The sequence below is a fragment of the Colossoma macropomum genome, unplaced genomic scaffold, assembly GCF_904425465.1.
Source record: "Colossoma macropomum unplaced genomic scaffold, Colossoma_macropomum, whole genome shotgun sequence".
Taxonomy (NCBI): Eukaryota; Metazoa; Chordata; class Actinopteri; order Characiformes; family Serrasalmidae; genus Colossoma; species Colossoma macropomum.
The window spans coordinates 35,380,259-35,402,500 of record NW_023494810.1 but is presented as its reverse complement, the minus strand read 5'-3'; the positions used below and the strand labels follow the sequence as shown (position 1 = coordinate 35,402,500).

The window sequence follows — 22,242 nt, the reverse complement described above, 5'->3', positions numbered from 1 at the left end:
CCTTAAAATAAAGAGTTGTCTATATTATTATATATGTTATATATGTTTACAGTTTTCTGCACAGTTGCTGCTTATTTTATTCATAAATTAATAAACTGAATATATTTTGTGCTCTTTGTTGTCAGTTTAAATGAACTTAATAAAATGTAATGAATTAAATTAAGTGTGCACACTTTTAACTGTGCATTGTGTGTGCTGGGAGGTTATCCTGTGGTGGGCGGAGCTGAGTGATCTCACCTGCAGTGGGAGTGTTTTGGGGGCGGAGCTGTTTTCACCTGCTCTACACACTCTGACTCGTTCACTCACACAGTGCGGATCACACACAGACACAGACGCACACTCTCTCAGTCGGACAGCAGAGATGAGGCTGTAACACACACACACACACACACACACACACACACACACACACACACACACACACACACTGCGCCTGATCCTGTGACTCTGCAGCACCATGAAGAGGAGCTCTCTGAACTTTCTCAAACAGAAGAGTCCAAACCTGTTCGACACCAACGTCCAGATCAAACACTACGGTAAGACACTCTCACCCTTTAATGTCCAGATCTGTTTAACCGTCTTTCGGTCTGAACGTTCTCTGAGCTCTGAGCTCAAACCTGGAGAACGTTCTCAAATCCAGAGTCTGTTAGTCACTGATTTTTTAACGAAACAATAGAAACGAGATTTGATTGTGAATAACAGTGTGAAAATTATGTGTAATCAAAAAGATTAAACTGAGCCCTGATAGACAAACGTCTAAGATATAACTAAACAAAATCTCAGCACTTTAAACCAACCAGAACAAGTTCAGTGTCATGTTTTCTCACCACACTCAGTTTCGCTGCTGAACAGGATCAGATTAATGAGAGTCAGAGTGTCGGACTTTCATGGTCTGCGGTTTTTAGCGTTCGGCCTCTGTTTCTGAGCTGCAGAGCGCTGATGAACGACTCGTGCAGTGTGAGTGAGTGTGAGTGACCTTTGCACTGTGTTCTGAGTGTTCAGTGGCCGGAGCTCAGCGGGGTGTGTAACACTGATATGAAACTGTGACATATGAAACACACTTTAAAGCTCCAGGTGATCTAAATCCATATTTCCTCATAATTAGGTTCATCTTGCTCACAACTTACAGATACGAAGTGTGTCCTGAGAATAACGTTCCAGTGTTTAATAAACTGGCATGTATTTCACCAAAGTTCTCACCAACACAGCTTTAGGCAGGTATGTTCCCCCCGCTTCACTGTTTGACTGGGAGACATTAACTGAGACAAAGCTGACCACAGACAGAAAGCTGACCACAGACAGAAAGCTGACTACAGATAGAAAGCTGACCACAGACAGAAAGCTGACCACAGACAGAAAGCTGACTACAGACAGAAAGCTGACCACAGACAGAAAGCTGACCACAGACAGAAAGCTGACTACAGACAGAGAGCTAACCACAGACAGAAAGCTGACCACAGACAGAAAGCTGACTACAGACAGAGAGCTAACCACAGACAGAAAGCTGACCACAGACAGAAAGCTGACTACAGACAGAGAGCTAACCACAGACAGAAAGCTGACTACAGACAGAAAGCTGACAACAGACAGAAAGCTGACCACAGACAGAAAGCTGACCACAGACAGAAAGCTAACCACAGACAGAAAGCTGACTACAGACAGAAAGCTGACCACAGACAGAAAGCTGACTACAGACAGTATTTGTGTCTTGGGCTCGTCTTCGTCCCCGTAGTGTCCTGGGTGATTCTACAGGGGTGTAACTCGCTTTTAAATCCCTCAAACAACTTGAAAAGATGAGGAAATGTAGACTGGAAGCAGTTAAAGGTCTCGACTCGGTCTTGACTGGTCAGAGTCTGGACTGCAGTCCTGCTCGTAGTCTGTTAGAGAGAGATGTCTTCACTGATCTGTTTCTGGTTGTTTATCCGTGTCTGTACTGAAGTGAAGCCTGAATGATTGAGGGCCGAAAGTTCTGGAAAGTTTGGAAACCTGAAAATCTTCTCAAACAGAGTTTCAGATGCCAGAATGCGAAAATAGTATCTTGTCATGTGAAATGATCTTGAATCTGGTCTGTATTTCTAATGTTTCACATTCTGAGATGGTTGTTTTTATTTAGTATAATTATCTCACTACACTGGCAGATAATTTAGCTTTTTTCAAGCTTGTTTCTTAAAACAAGCACAATTATCTGCCAATATAGTGGGATAATTATACTTGATCTGAAATGATCTAAAACAAGTAAAAATGTCCAGAAATGAGGTAAATAATCTTAAATGAAGTTTACAACGATCTCAACAGGAGGAATATTAGATTCACTGAGTATTTTTAAGATAATTTTTCTTGACCAGATGCCATTTTTTAAGTTGTTGTGTAAACACACGGTCTGATTTCTGAGATCAGAATAAGGTCTATAAATCTGATTAGTAAATCTGATAAAGAGGCTGACTGGAAGATTGTTCCAAAGCTGGGGGGCTTTGTATGAGAAGCTCCGCCCCCTGATGTAACTGTATTAATTCTGGGTACTAATAGTGAGCAGCACCTTGTGATCTAAGTAGGCGTGATGGTTCATAGTGGGAGGGAAGTTCACTCAGGTACTGAGAGGCGAGTCCGTTTAGGGCTTTATAGGTCAGTAAGAGACCTATCAGGATCTATAATGACACCAAGATTTTTTTACAGATGAATCTGACACAACTGAGAAGCTATTAAGTGTTAAATCAGACAGTTTGTTTCTTGCAGCTTTTGGACCAAGAAGTAGAACCTCTGTTTTATCTGAGTTAAGGAGGAGAAAGTTACTCCACATCCAGTCTTTTGTCTTTTATACAGTCTTTAATCTTATTAAGTTGAAGTTGATCATCTGGTTTGGCTGATTTATATAACTGTGTGTCATAAATGTAGAAGTGGAAACTGATGCTGTGTTTACTGATAATGGTGCCCAGTGGGAGCATATATATTGTGAATAATAGAGGTCCTAAAACAGAGCCTTGTGGAACACCATACTTTACTTTTGTAAGAACAAAACCACTGACAGAATCTGATATTCTGCAGTTATTGGATTATTAGGTGCATGTAAACACACTCAGTGATGGGATTAAATCAGAGTGAGACTTCAGTGTAAACACTCTGAGAGACAGACTTATAAATATATAAAGACTTATAAAGACTTATAAATAAATAATCAGATTTCAGGGGAATTTAGAGTTCTGTCTGCAATCACACACTTTATTTGCACTGTCTGTCTGTGTGTGTGTGTGTGTGTGTGTGTGTGTGTGTGTGTGTGTGTGTGTATTTGCGCGTGTGTGTGTGTGTGTGTGTGTGTGTGTGTGTGTGTGTGTGTGTGTATTTGCGCGTGTGTGTGTGTGTGTGTGTGTGTGTGTGTGTGTCTGTGTGTGTGTGTGTGTGTATTTGCGTGTGTGTGTGTGTATGTGTGTGTGTGTGTGTGTGTGTATGTGTGTGTGTGTGTGTGTATTTGCGTGTGTGTGTGTGTGTGTGTGTATTTGCGTGTGTGTGTGTGTGTGTGTGTGTGTGTGTGTGTATTTGCGTGTGTGTGTGTGTCTGTGTGTGTGTGTGTGTATGTGTGTGTGTGTGTGTGTATTTGTGTGTGTGTGTGTGTGTGTATGTGTGTGTGTATTTGCGTGTGTGTGTGTGTGTGTGTGTGTGTGTGTGTGTGTGTGTATTTGCGTGTGTGTGTGTGTGTGTATGTGTGTGTGTATTTGCGTGTATGTGTGTGTGTGTGTGTGTGTGTGTGTGTGTATGTGTGTGTGTATTTGCGTGTGTGTGTGTGTGTGTGTGTATGTGTGTGTGTGTGTGTGTATTTGTGTGTGTGTGTGTGTGTGTATGTGTGTGTGTGTGTGTGTGTGTGTGTATTTGCGTGTGTGTGTGTGTGTGTGTGTGTGTGTGTGTGTGTGTGTGTGTATTTGCGTGTGTGTGTGTGTGTGTGTGTGTATTTGTGTGTGTGTGTGTGTGTGTGTATGTGTGTATTTGCGTGTGTGTGTGTGTGTGTGTGTGTGTGTGTGTGTGTGTGTATTTGCGTGTGTGTGTGTGTGTGTGTGTGTGTGTGTGTGTGTGTGTGTATTTGCGTGTGTGTGTGTGTGTGTGTGTGTGTGTGTGTATTTGTGTGTGTGTGTGTGTGTGTATTTGCGTGTGTGTGTGTGTGTGTGTGTGTGTGTGTGTGTGTGTGTGTGTGTATTTGCGTGTGTGTGTGTGTGTGTGTGTGTATTTGCGTGTGTGTGTGTGTGTGTGTGTGTGTATTTGCGTGTGTGTGTGTGTGTGTGTGTGTGTGTGTGTGTGTGTATTTGCGTGTGTGTGTGTGTGTGTGTGTATTTGCGTGTGTGTGTGTGTGTGTGTGTGTGTGTTTGTGTGTGTATTTGCGTGTGTGTGTGTGTGTGTGTGTGTGTGTGTGTGTGTGTATTTGCGTGTGTGTGTGTGTGTGTGTATTTGCGTGTGTTTCCTGTAATGCAAATGAACTGAATCACAGCAGATCAGGATCTCTCAGTTCACCTCTGCTCAACCTCACAGCACCATTAAAGCACCAGTCTGTTAGACGTTATTTAACAGCTCCACACAGTCCGAAGTTTGTGATGATGTCACAACAGATGGTTCTTCAAGCGTTCTTTAGTGAAGACAATGGTTCTATACAGAAACACTTAGAGAACCATTTGCATGATTAAGCGGTATTTTGCATTATGAAAAGGTTCTCCAGATTGATGGAGAATGTGCTATAGATGGTGCTGTATAGCACCAAAAAGGGTTCTTCTACTCTTAAAGGCTTAAAATCGTCACAACAGCAGAACCCTTGGTGCTTTAAAGATCCCTTTTCATAAAGCTTCTATACAGAACCATATACAGCACATTCTCCATCAATCTGACGAACACTTTTATCATGCAAATGGTTCTTTATAGCACTATTTTCTGTACTAAAGAACCCTTTAAGAACCATTTTTAAGATTATAGGGATGGGTACTGTCAGGACTTCATCAGTACCGATATCAATAGAGATACTGCTTATTGATACTCCTATTGGTCCTCGTTCTCCAGTATCCTCCTAAGTGTGTTCTTAAGTGTGTTCTTGAGAAAGATCCTAAGAAAAGGTCTCCGTCAGATTCATGACGTGTTCTTGAAGACAGAACCGTTCTCCCCTTTGTGCTCTTCAGTGTGTGTAGATTCTGTTCTTACCTAAGAACAAACCCCACATAAGAGAACATCGGTGAGTCAGAATCTTCGTCAAAACTGCGTAAGTGGGTTTAAGAAGAGATTTGTTCTGAAGACCAGCTGGAGAACGAGGCCCATTGATATTACTGTCCATAAATTGGTAATAAAAAACAAAGAGATGTCATGAACAGATGTGAAAAGGCTGATGTCGCCGCCCTACAGCTGAAAATATTAACAACCATAATCAATACAAAATTAGTCGCCCTGGTTATCAGGTCAGCTCACACTTAAGCTACCTAGCAGTTAGCAATTAATACTGTACGAGCTAGAGAATTAAATTCAGTATTGACTCAATATTAATATCATGAGTTAACATTAAAATCGCAGCGACGTTTCAGCCCAGATGGCCTTCATGAGTCGAGAGATACGCTGACTGACAGTGTATCATCTGGAAGTATCATCTGAGCACAGTGACGTGTTACACTGCACAAAGATACACAAAGAGAAACAATCAATATATCTAATATTTCTCATTATTAATCTGTTGTAAGAATATTCTAAGATTATTTAACCTGTTTCTTGACATTTTTACCTGTTTTCAGGACTTTTTTCTAGTAAGAGTGTCTCATTCCATCAACAGATAATTGTATCTGTTTGTAATGTTATTTTTTTTAATTATAAGTAATAATCTGCCGACGGAGTCAGTAAGAATCTCCACTAATTAAAATGACTAATAAAAATGTTGAGGAAGAAGTTATAACAAGTTATAATATTCTTACAAACATCTTACAACAAGAAATATTACATATATCGACTATCATTTTTGCAGTGTATTGTTGGTTGGAGATTAAGGGGTTCTTGGAGCGACACCACAGAAGAACCAGTTTTGGTTCCCTAAAGAACCCTTCAGTGGTACGTCATCCATGTTAGTCTGAAATGGGCTTAGCTATTTAAATCAGCTGATTCCTCAGTTATTTACAGAGTTATTGATCAAGCCCAACAGACTCCAGACCTGCTGCAGAATCCTGAATGTTCTACTGGTTCTAGCTAGAAACCAGTAGCATGCTGTACAATTACCACATGTGGTGCATGTGGGCTTAAAGATGATGTGAAGAGTTTTGAAGAGTTCCGTTGAGAATGTTACACCTATATGTATAAATATATATAAAGTATTCATGAATTGAACAAATGTGAATCTTTCTAATCGCACAGACAAATTCCATTTCAGCCAATCAGAGAGTCTCTCAGCATCCAAACTAAAGGTCGGAATGTGGGAATGCTCAGACGGGAGCAGATAAGCGCTTCTATTCAATACATTTTTTGTTTTGCTGAAAGTTTTAAATTCTGCTCAGATTAATAAGTTAGTTCGGGTGTTTTTGTCAGAACTGACGCAGAACCTGTTCTCTGTGAGCTCTTTATCAGAGAACATTACAACTGGGTCATAAAGACCAGTTAACTCTCTCATAAACATGTTTACGTTTATGTTTCATGTTTAACCCAGTTTAACTCCTCTGAAAGCTAATCTGACACCAGGTAAGAGCACCTGAGCGGAGCTCACCTGGACGGAATGTCATAAGCTTTGCTTTTAGGCAGCGAGGAACCCTCAGAGCCTCCTCGGCGTTCAGAGAAGCCTAATGATTTCTGGGAAACTCAAACATCTGTGATTTGTAGGTCATTTTCAGTGAACGGAATCATCGCAGTGCCGCTCTCACTGTTCAGTTTCGGTTGGAAACAAAAGGGATAAATTCCTGAAACGCCAAACTGAAAATGATCCAATCAGGACTGTTTTCTCTGAGGTATATGTAGATATGACCTAGAACATACTACTAGAACACCATAGGGGCGCTAGCAGATATTAGCTTTATCGTAAAGGTGTTTTTGATCAAATTGTGACATTTATGTCCCAAACTGAAGGCCTAGCTTTGGTAGGCACCCACGTGTTCAGCACAGCACACCAGGGTTCACTTGAATCCAGACACACCTGCCAGGTCTGAACTCACTCCTACTGTTCTACTCGCACTGTTCTGTGTTTAGTTTCAGCTCCACTGAGCTGAAGTTGACAGTCAGAAAGTTATTTCTCCATCAAAAACTCATTTTATATCCCACTAACGCCGAACAGAGGAGGCGTCTATAACAGCTGCTCTGTATGGATTCTGTTTGCTTACAGCTGCTGTGTGTGTTTTTCAGACAATGTGGAGTTTAAGCTGGACTCAGCGGCCATCCCGGAGTCCGGCACGGCCAAAGTCCGATCCAGACCCACCGTCAAACACTTCAGCACAGTAAGTCAATCAACTTCAGCACCGTCAGAAACCGGATTCTCTGTTCACACTTACTGCATTTCAGATTTCTGCCTTTTACTCTCACTAATCTAACTTACTGAGGAGTTTTCAGAGCTGATCCTCCTGTTTACACTGCCAGTCCTGCAGACCACCCCCCCCCCAGTCCTGCAGACCACCCCCCAGCGTCTCAGTACAGCACTCGGGTGTGTTTAAGGCTGGAACTAAATCCTGCAGCGTGGAGCCGGTTTAGAGGAAGGCTGTTCCAGTTATTTGGCTTATCAATTCCAACAGATCCCGATGCTAAAATTCCTCAATCCCAGCAATACTTTATCCTAATGGTTCTCAATCTTAGAAGTACTGTAGTCCTAATCCCAACAGCTCCAATTTCAGCAGTCTCCAATCCTAGTTGTTCATAATCCCAATATTTCCCAGTCCTAATGGTTCGCAATCACAACAGTTCTCTTTCCTATTGTCTCCCACTCCCAACAGATTCCAATTCTAACAGTTCCCAATCCTAATGATTTTCAGTCCATGCAGTTCCCAATCCTACAGGCTCCCAATCCCAGCAGGCCCATTTCCAGCAGTTCCTAGTCCAAATGCTTCCCAATCCTAATGTTTCCCAGTCCTAATGGTTCTCATTCCTAGTGGCTCCCAATCCCAGTTTCCAGTCTTAATGGCTCCCAATCTCAGCACTTTCTAGTCCTAATCGTTCCCAGGCCAAGCTGTTTCCAGTGTTAACACCTGTCAATCCCAACAATTCCCATTCCTAATGGATCCCAATTCCAGCATTCCTGGATTGTAGCATCTGCATTTGGCTTATCAATTCCAACAGATCCTGATGCTAAAATTCCTCAATCCCAGCAATACTTTATCCTAATGGTTCTCAATCTTAGAAGTACTGTAGTCCTAATCCCAACAGCTCCAATTTCAGCAGTTTCCAATCCTATTCCAATTCCTATTCCTAATGGATCCCAATTCCAGCATTCCTGGATTGTAGCATCTGCACAGTCCAGAATTCAGCTTCTTGCAGGGATGGAACTGTATGATGGCGGGTAAAGAGTCAGTTGCAGCTCTAGCGTTGAGTTCTGCTGTCACGTGTAGGTTTTGAGAGGAAGTCGATGGAGGAATAAACATGTGATGCAAACGGAGATAAATCGAGCACTAATAAGGTAACGTGCGTTTATAAGCAGCGGCTACAGTTTTTCACCGAGCCGTGACGGAGAGGAATGAGGACAAACTCGACTGAAGAGCACGTTCACCAGCACACAGTGTTCTACCATATTGAGAAATTACACATTCATAACGATAATCAGCTCATTAAAACGCTTCCACGTTAATGTGTTGCATGTTACAAAACTTTCAGTGTTTTTTCTTCCTCAAAAAAAATTAAACTCTGCACAATCACAGCCTCCGTCTGAACATCAGGCCGGTCGTGGTGTGAGTGAGACTCAGAGTGAATCTGAGTTTGAGTGTTCAGGAGTGGCGGCCTCGCCGTGATGAGCAGGGCGCAGTAACATTCCTCACATTTTACTCTGACGAATCACAGCCTGAGAAATATGCACCTGCCTGAAGTCTGGATATATACACACATCACCATAACAAAGCATCATCTAATCATCTAATCACCTCAGACTGATCCAAAAGTTAGTTTTTTTTTAAGTGAAATTTCGTCAGTTTTTTGTTCAAATGTGTCTGTTAATTATAAGATCTAAACTGGTCCTGAGATTTTGATCCAAATGCAAATTTATTCAGATGTTCTCTGCACCCATCGATCCCGACTGTAAAATGTGATACTATCAATCATAACGTTTTTTAGACAGACTGGAAAACTGGGTAGGACTTTCTGGAACAGTTTAGCTGGTTCTAAACATATTTTGAAGATGGAAGCTACTTTACTGCCATCAACAACCACAAATCTAAACAAAAAACTGTGGTGTTCCACAAGGATCCGTCCTTGGGCCCTTACTATTCAATCTTCATATGCTACCACTGTATATCTTACCATAGCAACGCAGATGATACTCAGATCTACTCAGCTCTCTTGCCTGAGGACCACAGTTCCATTTACCCTTTATGTCACTGCCTAGAGGCAATAAATAAAATAATAATAATAATAATAATAATAATAATAATTTTGATTTATATAGCACTTTTCATACCGATGGCAGCTCAAAGCGCTTTACAGACGGGTGATAAATTTAAACAGTAACACAAGAAATTATAAGTATTAATATAAAATCATGAGTCAATAACATATATCAGATTAAAGAGATGAAGACCAAAGAGTCGTAGAGTTTTACTGAAGCTCTGAGTTAAAGAGTCGTAGAGTTTAATGAAGCTCTGAGTTAAAGAGTCGTAGAGTTTTACTGAAGCTCTGAGTTAAAGAGTCGTAGAGTTTAACTGAAGCTCCGAGTTAAAGAGTCGTAGAGTTTTACTGAAGCTCTGAGTTAAAGAGTCGTAGAGTTTTACTGAAGCTCCGAGTTAAAGAGTCGTAGAGTTTTACTGAAGCTCCGAGTTAAAGAGTCGTAGAGTTTTACTGAAGCTCCGAGTTAAAGAGTCGTAGAGTTTAATGAAGCTCCGAGTTAAAGAGTCGTAGAGTTTAATGAAGCTCCGAGTTAAAGAGCCGTAGAGTTTTACTGAAGCTCCGAGTTAAAGAGTCGTAGAGTTTTACTGAAGCTCCGAGTTAAAGAGTCGTAGAGTTTAATGAAGCTCCGAGTTAAAGAGTCGTAGAGTTTAATGAAGCTCTGAGTTAAAGAGTCGTAGAGTTTTACTGAAGCTCTGAGTTAAAGAGTCGTAGAGTTTAATGAAGCTCTGAGTTAAAGAGTCGTAGAGTTTTACTGAAGCTCTGAGTTAAAGAGCGTAGTTTAATGAAGCTCTGAGTAAAGAGTCGTAGAGTTTAATGAAGCTCTGAGTTAAAGAGCCGTAGAGTTTTACTGAAGCTCTGAGTTAAAGAGTCGTAGAGTTTAATGAAGCTCTGAGTTAAAGAGTCGTAGAGTTTTACTGAAGCTCTGAGTTAAAGAGTCGTAGAGTTTTAATGAAGCTCCGAGTTAAAGAGTCGTAGAGTTTTACTGAAGCTCTGAGTTAAAGAGTCGTAGAGTTTAATGAAGCTCTGAGTTAAAGAGTCGTAGAGTTTTACTGAAGCTCTGAGTTAAAGAGTCGTAGAGTTTAATGAAGCTCTGAGTTAAAGAGTCGTAGAGTTTTACTGAAGCTCTGAGTTAAAGAGTCGTAGAGTTTAATGAAGCTCTGAGTTAAAGAGTCGTAGAGTTTTACTGAGCTCTGAGTTAAAGCGTAGAGTTTTACTGAAGCTCTGAGTTAAAGAGTCGTAGAGTTTAATGAAGCTCTGAGTTAAAGAGTCGTAGAGTTTACTGAAGCTCTGAGTTAAAGAGTCGTAGAGTTTAATGAAGCTCTGAGTTAAAGAGTCGTAGAGTTTTACTGAAGCTCTGAGTTAAAGAGCCGTAGAGTTTTACTGAAGCTCTGAGTTAAAGAGTCGTAGAGTTTAATGAAGCTCTGAGTTAAAGAGTCGTAGAGTTTACTGAAGCTCTGAGTTAAAGAGTCGTAGAGTTTTACTGAAGCTCTGAGTTAAAGAGTCGTAGAGTTTTACTGAAGCTCTGAGTTAAAGAGTCGTAGAGTTTAATGAAGCTCCGAGTTAAAGAGTCGTAGAGTTTAATGAAGCTCTGAGTTAAAGAGCCGTAGAGTTTAATGAAGCTCTGAGTTAAAGAGTCGTAGAGTTTAATGAAGCTCTGAGTTAAAGAGCCGTAGAGTTTAATGAAGCTCTGAGTTAAAGAGTCGTAGAGTTTAATGAAGCTCTGAGTTAAAGAGCCGTAGAGTTTAATGAAGCTCTGAGTTAAAGAGTCGTAGAGTTTTACTGAAGCTCTGAGTTAAAGAGTCGTAGAGTTTAATGAAGCTCTGAGTTAAAGAGTCGTAGAGTTTAATGAAGCTCTGAGTTAAAGAGCCGTAGAGTTTTACTGAAGCTCTGAGTTAAAGAGTCGTAGAGTTTTACTGAAGCTCTGAGTTAAAGAGTCGTAGAGTTTACTGAAGCTCTGAGTTAAAGAGCGTAGAGTTTAATGAAGCTCTGAGTTAAAGAGCCGTAGAGTTTTACTGAAGCTCTGAGTTAAAGAGCTGCGTTTCCAGATGTTTATTAAAAGTGAGCTCTGAGCTCGACTGTCTAATAAAAGCTGAACTGAGCTCCACAGTTTAGAAGCAGAATAACTGAAAGAGTCTCTCCACGTTTTCTGTGTTTTACTGAAGGTGTTTGTAGGTCAGTATCTGCAGATCTTAGATGATAAACAGAGTCACTCTGTGATGCAATCGGTGCTTTAAGGTCATTTAGAGCTTTAAAAACCAGCAGCAGAGCTTTAAAATCTATCCTGAACGATCCAGGCAGTGCAGCTCTTTTAAAGCAGGACTGATCTGATCTCTCTGTGTTGTTTTTGTTTGGATGCTGCTGTGTTTTGTACGAGTTGCAAAGGATGGACTGTTTTCTTAGGAAGTTCAGTAAGAAGATCATTACAGTGATCAACTCTGCTGTAACAAATGCATGAAGTTTCTCTGCGTCGCTCTGAGAGAGAAAAGGCTGAACTTTAGTGATTTTCTCAGATGATAAAAAGCTGCTTTAGTGACTGTTTTTACATGCAGATTAAACAGAGCTCAGAGTCTCAGATCACACCCAGGTTTCTACTGCAGGTTTGGTATATGAAGCTAAAGAACCAAGTTTCTCATAAAGCATTTTTCTCTGAGTTTCAGTATCAACAATCAATATTTTAGTTTTTTTTTTGTGATTTAATTGTAGAAAAGTTTGCTGCGAAATATCTGACACACAGCTGGTTAGTCTGTCTACAGAGTCTTGATCTTCAGAAGAACAGAAATGTATAGCTGGGTGTCGTCAGCATAGCTATGAAAATTTATATTATGCTTCATAATAAGATCACCTAGAGGTAGCATGTACAAAGAGAAAAGCAAAGGCCCTAAGACTGAACCTTGAGGGACTCCACAAGAAATGGCAAATCGTTTTGATGAATGATTTCCAAGTGAAACCATGGACTGCCTATTACTTAAATATGATTTATACCATTCTAAAACTGTGCCCGAGAGGCTGACCCAGTATTCAAGATGCTGGATTAAAATCTTGTGGTCAACAGTATCAAAAGCTGCACTAAAATTTAATACCAGAATAGAAGGATTTTGTGCATCAGTGCTGAGCCTGAGGTCTCCAACCAAATAAAAAAGACAGAGGTAATTGTATTTGTAAGCAAGGAGCAAAGACTTGGTCAGTGCTCATCTTGACACCAACTAACAACTGGTTCATATCTGAATTTCGGCAGTCGTGTAAAAGCACTAATGAAAACAGCCTTTTAACATCTCAAAAACATATTGAAGTTTAAAAATTTCACATCACAAAAAGATTGAAAAACTAATTCATGCATTTATTTCCATCAGACTGGACGACTGCAGTGGGCTTTTTACTGGCCTGCCCAAAACCACAATCAGACAGATACAGCTTATTTAGAACGCAGCTGCTAGAACGCAACAAGAACCAAGAGATCCGAGCACATCACTCCAATCATCTGATCACTGCACTGGTGACCATTTAAGTACAGAATTGAACTTAAAGTGCTTCTAATTGTATATAAATCTCTGAATGGTCTTGGATTAAAAAAACAGGGCTGATCTGCTGGAGGTATACAAACCCAATAGGCCTTTCCAATCACTCAGAACCGCTGACAAAATCCTGTCTGAATCAGACTGTAGCCTAAACTAGATTAGACTTGACTAGAAGCACGATGAAAACTCAGTCTGTGGATGAATATGTGGTTATAGAAACACATTCTATTCTGCAGGAAGAACTGGATAAGCTTTTTACTACCAACTATCGACGATGTAGACTGTAGTCAGTACCCTGAAGTTCTGGTCTGCACACTATAAACACTGTAAAGGCTCCTCTATGTCTCCTGTCTACGACACGTCACATCCACCTCTCCATACACCTCTCTACTCCTTTTTCTCTCTCTCCTAGCTGTCCTACTGGCTGTTGCCTGAATCACTCGTTCATTTCCTCTGCTGACCATCTGAAACTACAGGACTCATGAATGTTTTCAGTTGTGAAACTCAAACATTAAAAAAATATCAGGGTGACTCCAGAGCTGAGCTGATCTGAGGTCTCATGACTTGTTTCCGGTCACACCACCAGATGAAACACACCAGCAGTCATTTCTGACTGTGACATGGAAACTTTGCTCCTGATGGTCAAAATTTGTTGGAAGGGGCAAACTGGAGTCAAATCAGGGTGAACAAGTGGTGCAGGAAGAATAATATTTCTCTGACTTTCCCTGCATTTAGTTTTTCTCTGCTAAAGCTGTGAGAAACCCAAACGAGGAATCTGAACCCGAGCCCGACAGATATTTGAGCAATGATGCCCGAACCTGACAGGAATACCTCGGATGTCTCCGGCAGTAGTGAGAGTGCACTTGAAGGAAGTGCGCGTTTGCGAAGGCTTTAGGCTGTGAGTGACGAGACTGAGGAGGATGTTTTGAATACAGCTGCTTTGTTTAGGTTTAGAGGTTGGGCTGAGGTGTGGATGTGGCTGCACCCTCACATACATACATACACCCAGGTGTGTCCTGATCATGACATGAACTCTCTGGGCAGGATAATGAAAATATGATCACTTCAGACAGAACTGTAAAGCTGGGGAAAAATCTAAGGCCGCAAACTATTATTTGTAAACCGTTACTGGCTTTTTCAATACTAATATCACAATAAGCTATAATATGTGAACAAGCACCAACCTCAGATGGGTATTTTGGCAAAAAAGGTGATTCATGCCATCTAATATTGGGAATTGACTGATTTACTGTAGATCAAATTATATCCAGCACATTGCAAGGCATACGACCCAATGCATCCAACACAGGCAGCAATATAATCGCAATATACTGATACCTTGCAGCTCCACTGAGATCTATGGAATATCTGCTGTTCCTTAAAATCCAACGGTTGCTAAGAAACATTTAAACAGTAACACTGTAACACTCAGGAAAGTTTAGGTATGATTCACAAACACAAAACCTCTGCGCTGCGTTTCTGTCTGTGAATCATAACTACACTGGGTGTGTTAGCTGGGAGTCGCCTGCTGCACTGAATCCTGATTCATCCACACATCTCATCAAAAAAGCCCTGATTAGGGTTGTGCAGCTGACCGACTTCAAGGGTGCAGTGAAAGGCTTAAGGAACCGGTTGGTTGAGTGCAGCTGGAGAGAACTTACTCTCCTATTAGTGAGGCGTGTCAGATTACTGCGTTCCATTCCAGACACACACAGAGCCTGAACAGTTTGGTGAAATAACAAAGTCCTCCAGTTTTCCCTCCAAACGCACTCGATCAGCCGAGACATGTCTGGTGTCTGAAGTTTGCTTCTTTAGTTTACACTGAGCTGCGAGGCTAATGTAGCTAACAGGTAATAGATTGCATAGGTGAAAACAGCCGCCACAGTCGGCTTGAAGACCGAAGTTTGTCCGTACTTTAGACCAGAGGTCACCAACCCTGGTGTGGAGATCTAAGTCTCTGGTTCCAAAGAGAATCTGCCACACCTGCTCCAGCTAATCAATCTCTAGATCTCGGAAGTGGGTTGGTGACCACTGCTTTAGTCCATGTTGATAGATAAAAGTATATCATACAGTGTCAGAAACAACATAAGCAACTCTAATACAGACTTTATATGATGCAGTGAGCACGATGCTAATAGGTGACACACTTTTCCGTAATGTTAGCTACATTATCTTTAACATTTATAGCATTTGGCAGAAACTCTTATCCAGAGCGACTCAGGACTTGCGCAGTCTGCCAGCTCTAATCCAATTTTTGGCATATGAATTCATTTTTGACAGTCTGGACAGCAAAAAAAACAAAAAAAAACACATAAAATCTGATTTTTGCAAATCAGATCCAAACCACATTTGGAGGTGGTCTGAAATGCCAGTCCAATCAGATTTTACAGATGCATCTCAGTCTGGAAGCTCAAACCGGATTTCAAAGTGTCTTCTGCATCACTCGCAACATGACAAACAACACCGATGTCAAAGCTCCAAAGATTCATGATTACACCAGAGCATTTCTACTCATACGCACTATGGAGGAGAACAGCAGTCTGTGGACTGAGAGAAAACTAAATTTTTTGGAGGGCGAGATGATGCACCTCCATCTCTCCTGCATCACCAGCGTAGCTATGTTACCACAACAACTCCTGAAGGCTGGTGATATCTGGACAAGCAAATCTAATCTGGTTTAATGACGTTACAGAATTAAGCGAATGTAGTGTTAGGAGTCTTACCCAAGGACTCTTATTGATGTACCGTAATGTGCCTCAATGGGCAGGAAATTCACCCCTGTTCTGCTGCAGTATGGAGCGCAGTGGTATCACCCACTACGCTGGGGGTGTCCAATCTTATCTGCAAAGGGCCGGCGTGGCTGCAGGTTTTCACTCCAAACAAGGTGAAGCACCTGATTCCACTAGTTTAATCAGTTCCTCTCAGGCTTCACACATTTGATCATGTGATCTCCTGCCTTATTGGAATGACACCCGGAGCAACACCGGCCCTTAGCGGATAAGATTGGACACCCCTGCACTACGCTATACTAACCACTAACATTAGCCTCGTAGCTCTGGTGCTAAAACTGAAGAAGCAAACTTCAGACACCAACATGTCTTGGTTGATCCACTAGTCCCACACATCAGCTCAAAGCAAATGACCTGAGTAACCTTGTTCTTTGTGTTCTCTCTTCAGTCTGGAGATGGTGCGCTGGGATTTGCAGTTCCCACCCCTACGGTTCCTGTTTTGCCGCCTATGAACGGACCCCAGAGCCACACAGGTGAGGTCACATTGCCCAAACATCCTGTACAGCCCCGAACGTACTGTCATCACTGCATTACAGCGTCTCTTTGCATAGAGATCAGCTGTAATGCCTCACTGATTTGACTAATTATGTTCAACAATAACGGTCAAGTTCGTGTTTGCGAAAGGAGCATTGAGAGTCTGTGGCACATCAGTAGCTATTATACAGCCATCTTCAGAAGGCTGACTCAGTGTTTTCACTGTGTATTAGCCTGACTTAAGCTGGCATTGATTCTTGGCAGTGCCACTTGCATGTGCCATTCATTCTCCTCTTGTAAAGAAAAAGCCTCCCTGGATTCCCCAGCGATTGTAATGAATAATCAATCATCACCCTGAATGTCAGAATTTGTGTTCAGCTTCATAGCAACTCGCCCTGCTGTATACATTTAACACAATTGGTAGCAACACCAGATCCACTTATAATAGTCTTTGATAAACAGTTAGTCACTGGTTTATATCCTGGATCTTTCCTCTGTTTATTCTTTCTCGCAAGCTTGCCATACTTGTATCCTACTCGCACTACCCGATGTTGCTCAGAGGAGTATGGGTTGCCATTTTGAGTCTTGGTTCATCTCATGTTCCTTCCTCATGCTGTTCAGGATCTTTCCTTGAATGTAGCTGAATGTCTGGAAAGCTGCTTTAGGACAATATCTATAGTAGAAACTGCTGTACAAATAAAACTGAACTGAATTCAATCAAATACTGTGATTTTGATCCATTACAGGAAGCACCGAGAAACTCCCTAATGGAAGCATGATCAGTGTTGCTGACCCAGAGGAAGGAGAGATTCTGATTCCTGCTCCTCCTTCTGTAGCACCCCCACCACCACCACCCCAGTTCATCCCTCCATCACCACAACATATCCCTCCTCCACTGGAGTTTTTTGGGGATCTGGACCCACCTGTAGATCTGGCAGCATTGCAGCCACCTTCCATGCCTCCTCCCAAACCACCATCAATAAGTGGCTCCACAATATCAGAGGAGCTAGACCTGGCATCCCTCAAGCCTCCACAGATGGCTCCCCCAAAACCACCCACTGACATCCCCAGCCTGACGAACTCTGACCCCATCTCCAGCCCTATAAACGCTGTTCAGGGCATCCCAGAGTGCCCCAAATTCACCCCTCCACTTCCTCCTGTGGAGAAACCCCAGTCTCCACTTACCAAGGCCCAGAAGATGCCTCCTCCAAAGCCGGTCAGGCTATCCTCCATCTATAATCTCACTGAGGTAACCCCAGCTCCCACCCCTGCATCAACCCCAGCCTCCAGCTTCAACCCCCAGACCACAGCCAAGCTCTACAATGTGCCTAAAACGACAGTGCTCACCAGCCAAGCCGACCGAGAGATGAGGGCTCAGCACATCCTGCTCCTAGAGGACACTTCCGGAAACCCAGTTGGAGTTCACGTCAATGGGAGAGCCCCTTTGTCAACAAAGGAAGTGAGTCCAGCTCAAGATGTGGTTCCCCCAGTCAAGCCAGTGCGTCACAACAGCTCAGGTCTCCAGCTGGATACAGATGTACTGGATGGACAGGAAACACTTCCCAATGAAATCACGAAACCAGACAGGGCCACCAATGAGGAGCTTGCAAAAGGAGCGACATTACAGGAAGTTTCGAATAAGATCCCAACTCCTGTAAAAGGTTCCCCCAATACAGAAAGGGCTCTGGCCATGCCATCAGCACAAGAGGTGAGCCAAGTAAAGGAACTGCCAGGGTCTCCAAGCAAACCACGCTCCTACAGTCCGTTGCTGAACCGCAAGCTGCACACCCTGCGGGGCCACGAAGGATCAAGTGGGAAAGAAACTGCTGCCTCTCCACTCGCCCTGCTGAAGGCTGCTAAGGAGCGAGAGAAGCAACGATCGGCTCTGTCTAGACAGAGCAGCACCAAAAGCAGCAGCTCTGCTGAATCATTGAATGTTGGCATCCATCCAAATGAGATCAGACCCAACTCCTTCACCATCACCCCAGCACCGGCTTCCTCAGAAAGTCTCAACACAGAGCCCAAACAGTCTATTCCAATGGAGTCTCAACCCAAATCTCAGAGCCCAAAGGTTTCCAGACCAGAACTTTCCACAGTCACCCATGCTGCACCCTCAAGTAATCCCGTGAAACATCTCACTGACCCCACATTAGCATCCCCACCTAGTCAGGAAGATGGTAGTGAGGGTGCTGTTCACTTCATCCCTCCCCCACCAGAATTTGCTAATTCTGATCCAGAAGATGAAATCCCACCCAGCATACCTCCACCTGACCCACTTGCAAAAAGTGTTGCTCAATCTGTAAAATCCATTCCTGCCACCAATGGCCCTGCTGCTCCACCAAAACCCAAAACATCCAGCACTGCGGCATCACCTTCAGCTGCTCCCAGCACTGAGCCAAAACTTAAAAAGCTCCAAACCAAACCACAGGCCCTACCAGGACAGCCACCAGTTCAAGTCCCAGCTCCACCACTGACCCAACCCAAAACACAGACCCAAACACAAACTCCCACCCACCAGCCCAACTCAAAACCCAAATTCCAGCTCCACCAGCAACCCAACCTCCAGCTCCACCAGCAACCCAACCCAAAACCCAAATTCCATCTCCACCAGCAACCCAACCTCCGGCTCCACCAGCAACCCAACCCAAAACACAAATTCCATCTCCACCAGCAACCCAACCTCCGGCTCCACCACCAACCCAACCCAAAACACAAATTCCATCTCCACCAGCAACCCAACCTCCAGCTCCACCACCAACACCACCCAAAACCCAAATTCCAGCTCCCCCACCAACCCAACCCAAATCCCAAATTCCAGCTCCACCACCAAAGCAACCTCCAGCTCCACCACAAACCCAACTCAAAACCCAAATTCCAGCCCCTCCACCAACCCGAGCTCCAGTTCCACCACCAAGCCAAACCAAAACCCAACTTCCAGGTCTACCACCAACTCAACCGAAGACCCAACCTCCAGCTCCACCACCAATCCAACTCAAAACCCAACCTCCAGCTCCACCTCCAGCCCACCCCAAAACTCAAACCCAGGCACCACCACCAACTCAACCCAAAACCCAAATCCCAGCTCAACCCCCTCCTTCTGTCTCTGCCAGCCAGGCCACCCTGCTCAGCATCCTCCAGAAGAAGATGCTAGAAATGGACCCCAAATTTGCTCCAGCACGAGAGACAGACTCCAGCGGGGACGACTGGAACTCCCCCCTGTCCGATGACGATGGGGCAACAAGTCCTCCCCCCAAAACCAGCCCCAAACCCAAGACTACAACCGTGCCCATGCAGTCACAAGGCCTAGACATGAAAGAACTGGAGGCCAAAGCTGCTAAAAAAGCTCAGGACCTTGCTACCAAGGCACCAAGGTAAAAGCTCCCTACCCTGGTTCTGGAGTACCCCTGCTCTGCAAGGGTAGTAAACTACTGGCTAAGCCAGGGCTCAGCAACATGTGGCTCTTGTACTGCCCTGTGGCTCCACAGCAGAATTAGATTTGTAAAAACAAAATAATCCTCCTTTACAGTAAAATAAAGCTCTGCTGATCGTTCAACACAGTTTAACAATAAATGGTCTTAAACTCTGGAGTTAATGTAGAACTGCTGATTCACCCTTTAACCCTGAAGATCAGCGCAGACTGCTGGTCACCATAGCAAAACAGACAACAGTCTCGCCTCACTAGTAGCTAACGAAACAGCAAAGAGAGAGATTTAAGACGAACATCGATAATTTAGAGATGAATGGACTTATTAGTGTTTATAATCACTCCAGCTGGTTTCCTGATACGTTTAATCTGCAACAAAAAACCTAAAAAACTAAAATGTCGCAAGGCTGAAGTCAGTTCTTCATTTGAGATTTTCCCGTTCCACCTTAAATAGTGTAGCAGTTACATTCTTTAATTCTTCTTTAAGGTGGAACAGGAAAATTCTAACAAGAAGCTGATGAATGAGAATCGACTTCTGCCTCATAAAAAGTTCCATGTTAAGAGACATTTTACAAGAAACTGTTCTACATTTGTGAAAAGTTTCCTGCTGGAGATGTGAGAAAAGCAGCTATAGCTGAGCTAAAGATTAAAGCAGAGCAAACTAAGTCTGTGAGTCACTTACATTGTACTTTTTAGCCTTTAGCACACACTGAGACATGTTTACAGCCAAGATGGTAAAATGGACATTAAATATTGTGGCTCCCAAGGTGGTTAGATTTTTATCAAAAGGACAAAATGGCTCTTCTTAACACTGGGAGTTGTGCCCCCTGAGCTGAGCTAAGCTAAGGAAGTGCATGAAGCTTAAATACAGGTTTTAAATGTTGGTATTTCACAAGTGTTTATATGAAGTGAAATGTTATTTTTTTCCTTTTTGTTTAGAAATGGCCCTCAGTCCAAGCAGCAGTTTGGCATGACTTTCACCATTAGACCTGGAACCAAACAGCCCATCACTCCTGTGATAAAGACAGACTGATCATGGCTGGAACTCCTCGGCTGCTTCTCGTAGCGCCTGTGTATAAAGTAAATACGTTGGGACCTTCAGTCGGAGAGCACACAGATACAGTCCTGCACAGGCATTAAGGACGTATTTTTCCAGCAGCAGGTTTTTCGTTCCTGTCGCTGTATTGAATTTCTGCTGCATGTGCGCCAAAGTCTAGGCTGGATTTGTCCTCTGTAGGTCTTTGGCTGCTTCCTTATCTGAGTGTAAACAGCACACACCACCAGCCATGCCTTAAAATGGACCCTGTGTGAAGCAGAACTCTGTACCTTCGGCTTCAGAGATAAACCTCTGGAGCCTTATTTTGGCTCTATTTTTAAACTGAACTTTGTTGCTGCTGCTAGAATCTTTTCAGAAAGCCTGAAAATGGACTTTAAATGCAGGCAGAAATATAGGAAATACAGAAAGTATGTCAACTGTAAATATATATGTAAACAGAAAACACAGCGGGTGCAGGGCAGCAGGTCGTTCTTTGATGTTATTGTGGTCCATTTCTGATCACGTCTTGTTATTGTACACAAAGAAAGTGCCATTATCCTCCTCCCAGAGGGAACCCAACAGCGGCTTTGACTCAAGGATCCGAACTGGAGTATTTTTATTTTTTTATTTCCTTTGTAAACATCTTATAATTGTTTACAGAGGTTAAAAATGTTAGTAGACAATCTTCCACTAGATCAAGTCCTGGGCTGGACAAAGCTAGATGACTTCAGAAAGCCCAGGTTCCATGTTCAGGTGTAATAAACATGCTCTGTAATGAACTTCAGAGCTTTACAGACTCTACAGAGGAAGTTCTCAAAGCTCAGACGAGCTCGGTTTGTGCTTTAGCACTTGGCTTGGTTTGTTGGAGATATGAGGCCTCCAACAGCAGCGAGATGCTGCTAGAGACCTCTAATATCAAAGCACTGCTTTGCATGTAAGTCTGCGCTGAAACAGACACGCTTTGTAAATAACACTATACTGGACTGTTATTCTCTGTACCTCTGTTTGATTAGAGAAACACGCAACAGCCGACGTTTAACAGCGTTTAGAACGTTTATTAGAGATGTGGGGGTAATATATTTGTATGCAGTTTGTTTGTTATGCAGTCCTGGCTGTTTATCTGAATATATAAAAAGGGTTATGGAAACACAAATCCAGAAATAAAACATGAGAACATCTGCGTGTTTTGTGTGAGGAGGCTGTTTATGAACTCTGAGAGAAAAGATCAGAGCCGGAGCTACTGAACTGAGAAAGGGTCTGAATAGTGTCGGATTACGCAGCAATAATGAGGCTCAGATTCACCTGCGCACTGAAACGGGTCAAATTCACTCCAGCACAGCTTCCGTTAAACTTCTATGGAACCCTAGACTAAGACTAATCCGGTCTGCAAACCCAGACTGTTGCAAGGTTAGATAGGATTTACAGAGCACTGGTAAAAATGTAGGTATTGTGATATAAACCGAGTCTGTTCTACAGTTTGAATGAATAACCGAC

At 42.8% G+C, this 22,242-nt stretch overlaps 1 protein-coding gene across 1 annotated transcript; it reads left to right on the top strand.

Annotated features, from left to right (window-relative positions):
• Nucleotides 1-321: 321 nt before the first annotated feature.
• LOC118799412 (pollen-specific leucine-rich repeat extensin-like protein 1) lies at nucleotides 322-21,928 on the top strand. The gene is given in 6 exon segments (XM_036559257.1): nucleotides 322-536; nucleotides 7,333-7,424; nucleotides 16,203-16,287; nucleotides 17,035-18,705; nucleotides 18,708-19,659; nucleotides 20,652-21,928. Coding segments are annotated over 6 exon segments (2,973 nt in total). The 5' UTR covers nucleotides 322-457; the 3' UTR covers nucleotides 20,746-21,928.
• Nucleotides 21,929-22,242: the final 314 nt, after the last annotated feature.